The sequence below is a fragment of the Magallana gigas genome, chromosome 9 (assembly GCF_963853765.1).
Source record: "Magallana gigas chromosome 9, xbMagGiga1.1, whole genome shotgun sequence".
NCBI classification, from domain to species: Eukaryota; Metazoa; Mollusca; class Bivalvia; order Ostreida; family Ostreidae; genus Magallana; species Magallana gigas.
Window position 1 is genome coordinate 26646668 of NC_088861.1, and position 14898 is coordinate 26661565.

The 14898-nt window shown below is 35.2% G+C and overlaps 3 protein-coding genes across 3 annotated transcripts in view; all 3 read left to right on the forward strand.

The window, feature by feature from the left end:
- LOC105349017 (E3 ubiquitin-protein ligase TRIM71) overlaps positions 1 to 5968 on the forward strand; it is a 98267-nt gene extending 92299 nt beyond the window's left edge. Inside the window, exon 2 of the mRNA XM_066070930.1 lies at positions 3966 to 5968. Coding sequence (XP_065927002.1) covers positions 4008 to 5678 — 1671 coding nt within the window. The 5' untranslated portion in view covers positions 3966 to 4007 and the 3' untranslated portion in view covers positions 5679 to 5968. The remainder of the gene's footprint in view (positions 1 to 3965) is intronic.
- LOC105319912 (E3 ubiquitin-protein ligase TRIM71) overlaps positions 1 to 14898 on the forward strand; it is a 241989-nt gene that overhangs the window by 81388 nt on the left and 145703 nt on the right. The window lies entirely within an intron of this gene.
- LOC136271271 (uncharacterized) overlaps positions 1 to 14898 on the forward strand; it is an 81862-nt gene that overhangs the window by 45023 nt on the left and 21941 nt on the right. The gene's annotated exons all lie outside the window — the stretch shown is intronic.

The window sequence follows — 14898 nt, forward strand, 5'->3', positions numbered from 1 at the left end:
GCGTGCTCTATTACGATTCACTTCACAGTCACTTAACATCAGCTTTATATCATAAGAAAATTAAGCTTTTAAAAAATGTACAACATTGCATAGAGCAGAGACATAAATAACAATGTTATTTATGTCTCTGTACAGAGTAAGCCGGTTTTTTGTGTTAAGCATTACCCAATGGAACGGCTGTAAATTGTAAAATCCCACCGTTGACGAGGGTTTATTATAATTCTCCCATGCCAAAAGTACTGGTTAATTTTGATTGACAGGTGATTTGTTCGTGGACGTCTATTCTCGATACATGTGAACCATGCATGCAGTTTTTAGAAATTTATCTTGATAATGAAAATGGAAACTAAAGTTAAATGAAATAAAAACCGAGTGAACAATAACCCTGTAAAGTAAAATGTAAAAATGTGGTTAACAAACTTCTTTCACTATAATTAATGTTGATTAGAAAATTAGAAAATATGATGATTTCTCTCTAATCTTGGGTTTGATGGCGGACGGTCAAATAGGGGAAGAGATGCAGTGGTTGATCCAGAAGGAGAGTTTGGGTTAACAAGAGTTGCAACCTCTCCTTGAAATTGGTAAAAAATAAAAGGGAAGAGAGAGAAAGAAGTAAGAGACACTGGGTGTGAATTAACATCGGCCAAAATTGTCTTATATAGGAGAATATAGGAGACTGTTTCGGCAGTGTCTGCACATGTACTAATTAGTAAAATTATTTAAAATGCTGAGTGCTAATTTTCGTTGATGGGGGGGGGGGGGGGGTATGAATGACTGCTATAGATCAACAATGTACAATATCTACATGTAATAAAAATTGTATTGATAGAATCACCGGCCATTAATTTACGTACATGTACATTGTAGCTAGTGATGTAAATATTCAAGAAGTCTGCTTTCTTTTTAGATATTTTATGCAAGAATTGTATTTTATGGTAGTAGAAACAAAATACAAGTAGTATCTAAATATTAAAACTACATGTTGTCCTTCTGGGTTTTTTTTAGAACTATAGTACGTTTTACTTTTCCAAAGATAACTACTCTACATGAGTATCCTGTATAACAGAATCATCTCGACTCTTCTTCCTTAAAAAGCCTAAAAAGGAAATTTTTAAAACAATTCTTCAAATGTAAAGCCTTGTAATAAGTACATACATGTAGATGGTTTAAACTAAAAAAAATCAAAGAATAGAGATAGTCTTTGCGTAGTTCCAGACACATGCATGGCTATTTCGACATTGATGAGAGATCATCGTATTACTGTAATATGATAGTGTGCATTTCATGATATTGATTTATAGTTAAATAAAAATTGTAAAATTCCTATTCTGTTATGATCTACTTATAGATAAAGTATCAAACTTTGCAACATTTTTAGTGAACAATTCTAAGACTTTTCTTATACCAGAAACTTGTAAAATATTGCAATTTTTTCTCTAGATATCTTTTCTTCAAAATAATACAAAATTATTTAGCATTTATATATAAACGGGATGGCCAATATTGGAGTTAATTTCACGGTTTCATTTTACTCTTTAATGCATTGAAAACTTTAAAAGCTTCGTCACATTAACCTCCTAATCTAGTTGCAGGTCTGTAGTTCCCGTTCTCAAAAACCTGGTCGTCTATTCGATTCTTTTTTAGACCGGGGGCTACAGACGTGCAGCTACTCCTATTCGTACAAGTTTCGGGTCTTTTAGAGACTGCCCCTAAAAATCCTGCAAGTCTACATATCCTCTCCTACCAACGTGGACCCAAGACCGTGACTTGAGACAATGATGTTTTTTATATTCCAGCAAATTTCCCCGTAACCCCCACCTTTAAAAATTTTCTGGATCCGTGCCTGGGGGTGTCGACCCCCCCCCCCCCCCCTCCTTCTCCGGCCTCAGATACACTTTACGCTAGGCAAATCCCGAAACTTGACTTCTTGCTTTAAAAAAAAAATCATTAACGATTATCATTATAATATTAACAACAGGTCCCATCAAGAAAAATGTGTTTATAAAGGAAGGAGGCGACCCATTGACCTACAAATAAAGAAACCACGTGACGATTGTACAGGTAACCAGGTAACGGGTGGTTTCGCTCCGATCACTTGTTCGCGCTGAGAGGTTTCGCGCCGAGAGGTTTCGCCCCTTTTCAATATATTATATAGGTATTATTAACGATCAAGGATTACCTGTATTTATCGATCTAAGCAAACCCCAAATAATTGCTAACGTTGTGTTTTATGGAATAATTTAAAATTATCTTGATTTTACGTAATCGAGCTGTCTTAATAAATGCCTTTTATAAACATTTGTGTATTCAGTTCAGTTATTTATTAACTTTAAGCTATACAGCTCATTAGTACAATAAATATAAACAATATACACGTACAGGTATATAGTGAAGGCATTTTTAGCCAATCTTCCGTGAGCCATTATATATCCGTGAATTCACTTAGTAATGTAAAATTTTAAAATTACTTACATTGCTTTCTTAATGCCTTTATGAACATTTGTAATGTCATTGTCATGGGAGTGAAATCATTTTTTGCAAATTTTCCGTGATTTCACTTAATTATGTATAATATTAATAGGTTTTCTTAATTAATTATGTAGTATACATCTTGTATATATAGATAATTATGCTGTTGTGATCTTTATCATCTATTACTCTTTAACTTAATTATATGGTGAACAGAAGAACAGAAGAAGACATGTAAACTTTTATAGATTAATTGTAATATAAAAGTCATAGAAAATATTGAGAAAACACATCAACATACATCAACACATATTAAAAAAAAAGCACTAGTGACTGAGGAGGTAGGTGCACTATCAAAGTCAAATTTAAAGCACTAGTGATAGTCTATTAGTTCACTATGGGTGTCACTCGCACACTTAATTTGCACTGTCGGAAATCACAGAATCAAGTCACTCGCATGGAGCATACATTTAATTTACCACTTATGTATAGATAGAAATAATTTAAATTACATATTTAAAAACCAAAGCAACAAGCAGTGTGTATTGTAGTGTTTATTAAAACAATCCGGGCGAATCCACTCGGGGCGATCATGTATTCGGAGCGAAACCTCTCAGCGCGAACAAGCGATCGGAGCGAAACCACCCGGATACGGTAACCAGACTATCCGAATCGCCATGTTGGGAGTGTGAAGGTTTGTAGTTTGTAAAATTGTTTATGAATAAGTAAAATGATTATAAAGAAATAATAATATAGAACATCACCATAACATTGTGCACATTATTTCACTGTTTTGCCATGGGTTACCGAAGAAACTAGACCATCGCCATTGGTGTCTGACGGGGGGGGGGGGGGGGGGGTGACCAAGCAATCCTATAAACAAAAGTCGGCCAGACGGTGTCAGGAGTCCCCGAACCCTACTGGCGTGCGACCAGTTCTCGCCGAGTACCATTTCTCGCCAGTACATTGTGACGTCATTTTATCAACACATTAACTTATATACGAAAAATGACGTCACAATGTACTGGCGAGAAATGGTACTCGGCGAGAACTGGTCGCACGCCAGTACCCCTCATAGAAAAACGTAATTTAATTCACAAAAGCAAAATTACACAAAAAATAGGGCTTGGACTCCCCCACCCAACTTGAAAAAGAAAAATCACCCCCCCCACCCCCCACCCCAATATTGAGATTTTTAGGACCAGCTTATGAGATTGGGAGGAGACCCAGCCTGAAAAATATTCCATATAGCAATGTTACAAAAAAGTACACTCAGACATTCAGGAAATATCTTTGTATGATACTCTTTTGGTCCCGTATACTCATATACTAAACCCATCTGTTAGTTGGGGGGGGGGGGGGGGGGGGGCTTTCCCCATACCCATCCCTGTGACTATATACACTTTTGACTTAACATACTAAAATGACATAAAATTAGTAATTTTGCTAAAACAATTTTGCTAATAATAAATGTAACTCTTCATTTGTTCTTTCAGAAATCATCTAAAAATCCAAACAAATTATCAAAGTGCCTGACCATGGACCGCCGAACTTGGGCCCAGGATGTGTTACGGTGTCATCTCTGTGAGACCCCGGGCCCCCCTATGTACTGTGACATTTGTCATATACATCTGTGTGTAGCTTGCGTTGGAAAACATCTCTTAGATGAATCCAAAGAACACAAAGTTGTGCTATTTAAAAAGAGGGGGCTAAATCCTAAATGTTCCAAACATTCCACACAATTATGTGACCTTCATTGTGAACAATGTAACATTCCTATTTGTGTGGAGTGTGTCTCCTCAGGTGAACATCTAGGACACAAACAAGCGGGCATTTTAAAAATACTAGATACTAAGAGAGAAGCATTAAAAAAAGATCTTCAAGAATTAGAAAATACCATTTATCCTAAATACCAAGAGATTGTATCTAACATCCCAGTTCAGAAAGCTGATTTGAATAAAAACTCCAAGAAACTAACAACAGCTCTTGACAAACATGGAGAAGACTTGCACAGAGAAATAGACATTGCCATCAAGAAACTGAAATCTGACGTGGATGAAATGGAATCAAAACACCTGGTTGTCCTGAATAAGCAGGAAAATGAAATACAACGCAGTATTTCTGAAATCACACAGAGCATTGCTGATCTAAAGAAATCACTAAACTCGAATGATGTTAGCCTTGTCTCTGCCTACAAATCCAGGATTGCTGAATTCAGAAGATTGCCTCCTAAAGTCACCGTTTCCTTACCAAGATTCACTCCTCAGAAAATTAACAAAGAACAGATTTATCAGCAGATTGGTTCTCTGTCAGCATTATCTATCAAAACAGAAGAACATGGCTACACAATGGATTCCCCCGGTGCTGAGTCCTCTCCCACTGACAGACCGCTCATTGATGTACCACGGATCATCACAGAGATAAACACAAAGTATGGACGATATAATTACTTATACAGTGTGTCCTGTCTGAGTGATGATGAAGTATGGACGTGTGGTATGGACAACATGATGAGACTCTACAACCTCCACGGTATACTAGTGAAGTCAATCCAAACCAAGTCAGGGAAGATGCCACGGGACATAGCAGTGACACAGAGTGGTGAACTAGTTTATACTGATCCCAATGATAGAACTGTGAACATAGTGAAGAATACACAGATACAGACAGTGATCAGACTACGGGGGTGGGGATCTCTCAATGTCTGTAGTACCTCCGCTGGTGACCTCCTGGTTGTCATGATCACTGATGATAGGAAACAAGCAAAAGTTGTGCGTTATTCTGGCTCCACAGAGAAACAGACGATTCAATACAATGACAAAGGACAACCCCTCTATTCGTCTGATGGTTACCCTAAATACATCAGTGAGAACAAGAACCTAGATATCTGTGTAGCTGACAATGGAGCCAGTGCAGTAGTGGTGGTCAATCAGGCCGGACAACTCAGGTTTACCTACACCAGTCCTCCCTCTACTACCAAGAAACCATTTAATCCAGTCGGCATCACTACAGACAGCCAGGGTCGGATCCTGACGTCAGACAGTTACAACCACCGTATCCACATCCTGGATCAGGACGGACAGTTCCTCCGCTACATTGACAACTGTCATTTAAAAATTTCATGGGGTTTATGTGTGGACACCAGAGACAAGCTCTTTGTGGCTGAAAATGAAACAGGTAAAGTGAAGAAAATCCAATATTACATGTAAACAAACTGTGATCATAATATTACATGTCTACAGAGTGAACATCAAATGTCTTTGTAAATAAACTGATTGTGTTTAAGTGTTGTAATACATTAATTAACAAACTGTGTATAACTATATCAAATACATGTATTACCAAAACCTGTTTGTTTTATATGTTATGTTTCATCAAACTGTTGTGAATGTCACAATTCAGAGACTGTGTATTGTTCATGTACATATGATTACTTACTATCTGTATATTTTACATGTAAATAAACTGGTTATATATGTAAATAAATGTAAATAATCAGTATTTTGTTAATGTGGTTTCTTATATCATAACGTTAAAGGCTGTTGACATTTGCAAACATTTCTAATTCTTAGGTATAGATAGTTCTCTAATAGTTAGAGAACTATCTATACCTATATACACTTGGTCTATCAATTCACCAAACAGTTTTATTTTATATGTATGAGTTATCTCCCTTTGATTAAATAATCTCTTGATATTAAGGAGGCTGGATGGTCAACAAATTCAGGCACGTAGCATCGTTTTTGAAAGTGGGGGGGGGGGGGAGGCTAAACGAAAAAATCTTGAAAAAAAAGGAGAAAATTTGGATTTTTCTTAAATCTTCAAAATCCTATTCCATGGGGGGGGGGGGGGGGGGGGGGTGGCGTAGTCCATAACTTCAATTTCCTAAGTTCTGTTTCTTCATACCAATTTTTTACCTACTCAAAAAAAGTGAGGGGGGGGGGGGTGGTGGCCAACTCCATGATAATTCAATTTTTACATGTAAATTTTTAAAAATCAGTTGCTGCGAGAAAAAGTGGGGGGGGGGGGGGTGAGGGGCCAGGCCCCCCTGCCCCCCCCCCCCCCCCCCCGATGCTACGTGCCTGAAATTAACCCTCAGATCTGCCTAAAGTTTTAAGATATGATTTGTTTAAGCTATTATTAAGTATGATATTAAGTATAACTAATTATTTAGGAAGGAAAAAATCCATACATTTCACCTTCTAAACTTAGTCAGAAAAAAAATCCATGCATACATTTTACCTTTTTAAATTTGGGTATTTTCCTATATCTTTATATATATACATGTAAACCTTCTCTTGTAAAGGAGACCAAGAGGGGGGGGGGTTTCAAGAGATTCCGATAATTTTATTTGGTGTGGGGGGGGGGGGGGGAGGTCCCTCTCTCCCAACCCGATTCCCTTTAGACTGCGTATGAATATATTGAATACTGTACCACCTTCCCGCATACATGTATATAGTGACGACTTGTAGATTCAAGAAAACATCATCAAGATTTTTTCAAATTTTTTTTGCAAGTTTATTTACCCTTGTACTTGGAGAAGTGGTTGTCACGTCATTTTAAGAATTTACAAGTTGTATGATAAGTATGTATAAATTGTGGGTAAAATGGAGAGTTCCTTAAATACAAAAAAAAAAAATAGCAAACAAAACAATATCGAAACAGGCGTTTTCTTGAAGTAAATCTACGTTATTTCAAACAACATATCAAAAGAGGAAGCGCATCATCCCATGTGAAGAATATTGTGGGTTTTTTTTTTTAATAAATTAGATCTATTTCTGAGAGTATAGCTATTAACAGTAGATCATTCATAACCAGTGTTCATGTGCACGTTGCATTCTTAAGATTTTTTTCTCGCTAGTGTTCGTAAACGTTTTGCTTTGTTTGCGACCATTTTCGGATTGCGGAAAATTCATAATCCATCCGATCTTTTGTACACAAGAAATTCTCTCTCTCTCTCTCTCTCTCTCTCTCTCTCTCTCTCTCTCTCTCTCTCCGCGGTATGGCAATTTATTTACAATTACAGCTCAACAATTAAGAAAGCTCGATGGTCGTGGCCATTTTTAGACGACATTGCTCTCCTTTAGAAGAAGAGCTCTATATTAAATAATAGGAAAATACCAAATATAAAAGGTAATATATATGATTTTTTTTTCTTCACTAAGTAATAGCTTATAGCTTAACAATTCATATCTTAAAATTATAGGTAGATCTTATGGTGAACTTGTTGACCAACCAGCATCCTTAAACGATTGCATGTTTACTTATACTAACTTCTTTTAAAAAAATCAAGTTAACAAAAAGCGGTTCTTAACCTTTGATGTCTTTTAATCTTGAAATCGTCTGGATCTTCCGCCAGTGGGTTAAAATCTTCGGTTGGCGTTATAAAGATATTAAATTGATTGATACCTTCAAATTGTACAAAATTAAAATAAAACGACATTCGATCTATATTAAAGGTTCAAGATATCAGATAAATAAAAAAAAATCTTCATATTCTTCATATTAAAAAATAGATAAGCATTTGTTCTTAAAATTACCAAACAATAATGATAACAATAAGTTACATCTTAAAAGATTGATAAACTACATGTAATACATGTAATACATTCAGATTTCGTTTGTGTAGAAAATTAAAGAAGGATAACTCTGACCATGCTCACCGAGCAGGAGTTATCGAAACTTGACATGGCGGAACGGGAATTAAAAACTCCCTTGTCAACAACGCCAACCGAAGATTTTAACCCACTGGCGGAAGATCCAGACGATTTCATCAGGTAGATTTTCTTATTATGACATATATTTTGCAAAATCAAAATAATCGTGCTAAAACAATGCATCCGACCTGCATTAATGCTGCAAGCAAGCAGTGTCGTGAACGTCGTACAACGGTACATGTTATCTTGGACGGAATGACTAGGTAATACAAACATTGTATCATTGAGTCTTAGAATACACAAAATAAACGCTTAGCTATCTGTTGGAAATTATTTACATTTGAAAGAGCTGTAATACAGTGTTTCAAAAAATGATTCTGTGTAAATGGGTTCAAGGTTAGTGCACAGGGGCTCGTCACGAAGTTTTTTCAACCTTTTATATATACCACCTCTATACTATAAAATACACTTGTGTATTTTATAGTATAGAGGTGGTATATATAAAAGGTGTGTATTTTATAGTATAGAGGTGGTATATATAATAGGTTGAAAAAACTTCGTGACGAGCCTCTGTGGTTAGTGTTGATAAAAAAGGGCTTGGAAGGGGGGGGGGGGGGGTAAGTGCGTTGTCGACCTGGTTAGAACAGTGTTTGATGAAATTGAAATAAGACTGTAATGTTTGATGCAGGGTGTTTTTGTTGGTTCATCAATCCGTGGAGTTACATATGTCAAATTACATGTAAGGTGCAATAATGATATTAAAACATGATAAAATTCCTAGTCTGAGAGAGAGAGAGAGAGAGAGAGAGAGAGAAATTTGTTGCATTTTTTAAACAGTGTTATGAAAGATTTATTTTGTGTTTTTCTATGGTTATGACATATTAATGCCATGTTTATGAAGTGTGAAGTGAAATTTAATTTTGTCAGTTTTATTTTTTTTTTCACAGTGGACATTCTCCTCAAAGACAAGGTCATCATGATGCAGATTGTAGTGGAAGTGAAGAAGAGAGTGATTACCAATGTAATTCTATGGAAGAAATGTCAACAGGAAACTTGTATGGTGTCACCCCACCAACTTATATGCGCGGAGTTAAAAGAGACAAGAAAAAACACCAGACTAACATTCAAAAATCATCCTATAAACAATTCACAGAACTGAAGAAGGCCTCCAAGAAGTCACATCGAAATGCGGTTATAAAAGAAAGGTATGCAAATGACCCTTTATTTTGCAAACTTGGACATGTAGACCCTAACGACAATTTAGACAAAGATTTTGCAGACTTTTTTTCAAGAAATAATTCTTCCAACTTAAATCATGCATAAAGAAGTATGCCAAATTTTGCAGTAGTGAATTATATTGAGCTGTGCATAGCATTTTTAACCCATTAAATACAATCATTGGAAGTTTTGTGGAATTTGCCGTTTTGTGGTATTAAGAATTATTTTTTGTTGTTGAAGGATCTGGAAATAGCTGCCAACATTAATATTGCAATGACCACAGTTTTTAGCCGAACTTAAAACAAATAATGTTGTGATGGTAAGTATGTGATTGTGTCTCTTGCCTGAAGCAGTGGAGTCTAGGCCATCTTCTCCACACTTTGTAAGAAAAAGTGACATCATTTAATCAAATATTGCGACAGAACCAGTTAATGGTGAAGTATTCTATTATTGGGATTGTATATACTTTTTACGACAAGTATTATCTGAAGGTGAATTTGTACTTTCTTTGAGTAAAATAAAACACAAAATATTTTATTTTTCTTTAAGGTCAACTTCTTGACCAATGACCCAGGATATCTGATGTTCGTCCCATTCATCGACCCTCATCTTGCAGCTGTTAAATGTGACTTGGGGACGAGAAGACTTAAGCGCCTCAATACAAAATCTTGGTACTCTCAAAGAGGACGGCTACCTACTGATGGTGTGTTGTTGTTGGGGGGGGGGGGCAGGGAAGCATGAAGGAATCCCCCTACTGGTTCGGTCAAGTTGTCAAAGTGGACCCCACTGCTGAAACTGCTATCGCATTGTCTCACATACAGGTACCATTTATACCCTCTACTCAGACTCTTATGTAAAATATTCAGGTACCACTATCATAATGTTATGTACAGTTGGATTATCCTATAAAATTAATGTAAAAATTTACAAGCTGGAATAATTTAAACTAATTATGAGAAGAAATAGTATGGATGTAAATATTGCAAAAATTTTTACATGTAAATTGATTGGCCTATTATAATAGACCATGAAAATTAAATGTCTTTTTTATGTTTTGATTAAGAGAGCTTGATGAACATGGCCATTTTTAGACTATATTTATCTCCTTTAAAAGAAGAGCTCTGTATTAAGATATACAGAAATATTCTTATTTAAAGTAAAATATTTAAGATACTTTTTTACTATTGAGTAAATACTGTATAGCAGGTTAAAATCGCGGTCAGAAAAAATAGCAATTTTTTCATTTTGCCTCTAATCGCGGTAGCTTGAATTCGCGGAAAACAAAAATTTGTAAATCATAAAATTCAAACCCGATCATGATTATCTGTATATGGTACATGTATATTAACTCGCAATGGTCTTGGATTCATTTTCAAAATATATATTTTGTTGAAAAACAATATTATTACAGTGATATCTAATGAAATGCTGGTTTGTGTAGTACCCGTTCATAATTATTGTTAGGTTAATATAACAGTTTCTTTATTAATAAGTGCACCCCACTTCTATAATGGAAAGATTGCTTCTGTCAGTTGGGTTTCACACCGTTTTTACGTGGTAGACACTCATGAGAACCTTGTATACACACTATGAGCCCCCAAATCACTGAAATTTACCGAGAACGCTGGGCAGACATAATTAGTCACGCATTACGGCATGTAGCTTGGGTACCTGTTAAGGTAGCAAGGGACAGTTTCGAATAAAGTACCCGTCAATATTTTTGTAAAATTGAGAGTTGCTGTACTTGAAGGCTTATGAGTGTTGCTAGAATTCATGAAATGATTTTTAATGATTATCATTAGTTAGAGGGGTGTCTCTTGTTGAAATTGATATGCAATATGTAGGCCCCTTATGTTAGGTACATGAGAATCAGAAGTAAAATGCGAAACCTGCGGCTATGACTGTTGTGCTGACTTTACACAGTGAAATTTGCAAGTTACAGATGGGAGGTAAAATAACACGAAAAGTAGGTGGATGGGACATTGTAAACTATACACCGGTAAGTTTCTGACATGTGATAGTGCAACATGCACGCGGTACGGAAGGTCAACCCTCTGCAGGGAATTAGCTGGGGGAGGTCTAAAAAGCTCCCTCCGAAAACATGCATCCCTTGGCTACAATGAATTGTATAAAAAAACTGTCCCCTGCCACCTTCAAGACTACATGGTATTTTCATATTTCTCCTTTAAGTGAAATTTTGAGTGGATTTTGTACCATAAGTAATACATTTTGTGAAAATGGATGATTTTCTTTGCTATGGATGTCATGACATGATTTATTAGCTAAAATATTCAAGGGGAGTAACTCCCTCTTAAATGTGTAGAATGACCACCACTAGAGTAAATTGGCTTTGATAGTATGTATTTTCTATCCTGATGACAATTAATAGGCTTAAGTTAATTACTGAGATAAGAAGAAATACTTTAAAACAGTTTTTATCAATTAAATCATTAAATTTATGAATTTGCAGCCATTTTGCTGTCTGATTTTATGAAATAACATTAATCCACCTGACTTATATCACCCAAATTTTTTTAAAACAGCATATTTTTTTTTCAAATGAACTTTACAAATAGACAAATGCAGTTATCAAAGTATACAATATGTCAAAAAACTCAAGATTTTGCTCCTTCCTATCAAAAAATGGTATTTTTGATGTATTTACAGAATTGAAAAAGCCACCCCCCCCTCTTTCCAATGGACTCCATTATCATTACATGTAGGATATGTAAATGTACATTTGACCTTGAAATAACATCTGCTATGATAATAACTCTTGAAATGAACAAAAAACAACATATTTTTACCCTTTTATTGTATATATGCATCAAAAATGTAGAAAAACATGTAAAATTTGAACATTTTTCATGGAATTCTCATCCGTCCCCAGGTACCCGGGTGTGTTTGAATTTCATTTTAATTAAACGCACACATCATATTGTAGGTCTCACTAATTTAGCAAAGTTAAAAGGAGACTAGAAACCAGAATATATAAGATATCCACTAAATATGATTATAGGCTTAGTTTTTCATGAAAACAAGAAATCACATGTAGGGCGACATGACTTTTTGTGAATAAAAATGCTACAAATCATCCATTTACCAAAAAAGATCAATTTTAAATATCAGTGATGGTTGTTTTCAAATATGTGTAAGAAATGACTCAAAGAAACTGCCACAAGTTTCATAATATTAGGTTAAAGTGTTCAAACTAATGCTTCTTGTGAAAATCAAAAGATAGGGGGAGGGTATACATGTAAAGGGATTTCTAAGTGATGTGATGCTTTTATCATGATAATATCAAGCAGATGTATGTAGTATTGAATAAGGTTTCTTATTTAAGGAGGTTGAACAACAGTTGACCTCTAAAAGATTAGGTAAAGATGCTTTATTTATGGAGAGCCCTGTGAATCTGTGTTAAATAGAGGAAAGTGGAAATGGTGGGTTCACTTAAATGGCCATATTTTTCTTAAACCTCAATGGAATTGGCAAAATGTGGTGTACTTTTTTTCAGAATAGCATAAGCTTTTTAATTTTAAGACAAGATGACTTTTCAGAGAATGTTAGTGTATGTTAAAGGTAGCAAGGGACAGTTTCGAATAAAGTACCCGTCAATATTTTTGTAAAATTGAGAGTTGCTGTACTTGAAGGCTTATGAGTGTTGCTAAAATTCATGAAATGATTTTTAATGATTATCATTACGGTAGTTAGAGGGGTGTCTCTTGTTGAAATTGATATGCAATATGTAGGCCCCTTATGTTAGGTACATGAGAATCAGAAGTAAAATGCGAAACCTGCGGCTATGACTGTTGTGCTGACTTTATACAGTGAAATTGCAAGTTACAGACGGGAGGTAAAATAACACGAAAAGTAGGTGGATGGGACAGTGTAAACTATACACCGGTAAGTTTCTGACATGTGATAGTGCAACATGCACGCGGTACGGAAGGTCAACCTTCTGCAGGAAATTAGCTGGGGGAGGTCTAAAAAGCTGAAAAATCATGAAAAATTAGCAAAATATGAAAGGGTCAAAATCTCATAAAAACCAGTATGTAGAGAATTTTACAGGTTTTGATTAGTAATTTTCTTCAGAAATTGGTGATTGGCCTTATAAAAAGTGAATTAAAGGTATTTGTGCTGAATGGGAATTGTTACAGAGTTCCGAAGACATGCATCCCTTGGCTACAATGAATTGTATCAAAAAACTGTCCCCTGCCACCTAAGTGTCTATCCAGTCATGTTTGATTAATGCAGTTCTTCTTAAAAGATTATGTAACATGAAGAATATGCTTTTAAAGAAGTTATCAAAAAACAAATTTTCCCATGTATGCCTTGTTAGATTTAGCCAAAACCGAAAGTAGAGGGAAAAACGTTCAAAATGAAAGCATGTCTCTATTGGTAGATCATAAAATATTTCCAGTTTGTAACAATAGCAATGATCTGTTAATATGAAAGACTGCTTAATACCATTATTTTTCTTGACAAAATACTGTGGTTTCATCAATTTTCGTTGAGTATCAATTTTCGTGGATTTCGTTGGTAAGATTTTCCATGAAATTAAATGTTCATTGAAGTGAAATTTCTACTAACAATTTGTATTGGTAGGGTCATTGCTAGACACATTTTTTTGTGCACCGTTAATTGCAGTTTTTTACTATGGGAGGAACTGTAGCTCCCAGGTCGTCCATCCAAATTTTTTCTGACCAGGAGCTAGGTCATTGCCACATATTTATGTATCCTTGAAATTGAGATTTTTACTTTATCCATGAAAATTAATAACCTCGAATATTAATGAAACCACAGTAGCTAATAAGTTAAGGTCAACTATACTGCTATGCCATCAAAACAGAAACATATTTTGTGTTGTGTGTTTTCATGATAAAATAAATGATTTTATTAAATCCTATTTCTTTATCATTATTATGCTCAAATAATTGTTCACTAGATGTTAAATTCGCGGAATTTTAATTTCAGCGAATATAGCGAAAATTAACTCAGCGAGTTAATTTCCTGCTATACAGTAATAGTTTATAGCTTTAAAAATCTTACCTAAAAATTTAAGGTAAATCTGATGACAAAGTTGTTGATCACCTAGACTCTTTAAATATAATTACTGATATTAAGGTTAATATGAGATTGATTGTTTTTTTCATGGATTGTCTGTTGTTTTAGTGGTTTGTTTAATTGTTTGTTTATTTGTTCATTTGTAGTTAGAAGGTCTACTCCTGGTTGGTATACATTCCTCTCAGCTCAGCGTCCAGGGAAAGGAGTTTGAATCCTTGATGGGGAAAACGATGCATCTTGTGAACAAGCAGACATCTTGTCATCAAGCCATAACCGAATCCTTGACAGAGCTGAAGGTAATGTCTGGTGTTCTCTGATGCTGTAAATTGATTTCCTGTTTACACAAGATTAAGTAAAATTTGGCACTCCTGACTCATAATCTGTAGCCTCAGTATTTCTCTTTCAGATGAAATTTCAAGTCAGCGATCATCAAGCTCTGAAGGAGTTGGCCGATGAAATTATCTTGTTTGAGGGCATTCAGCATCCAAAC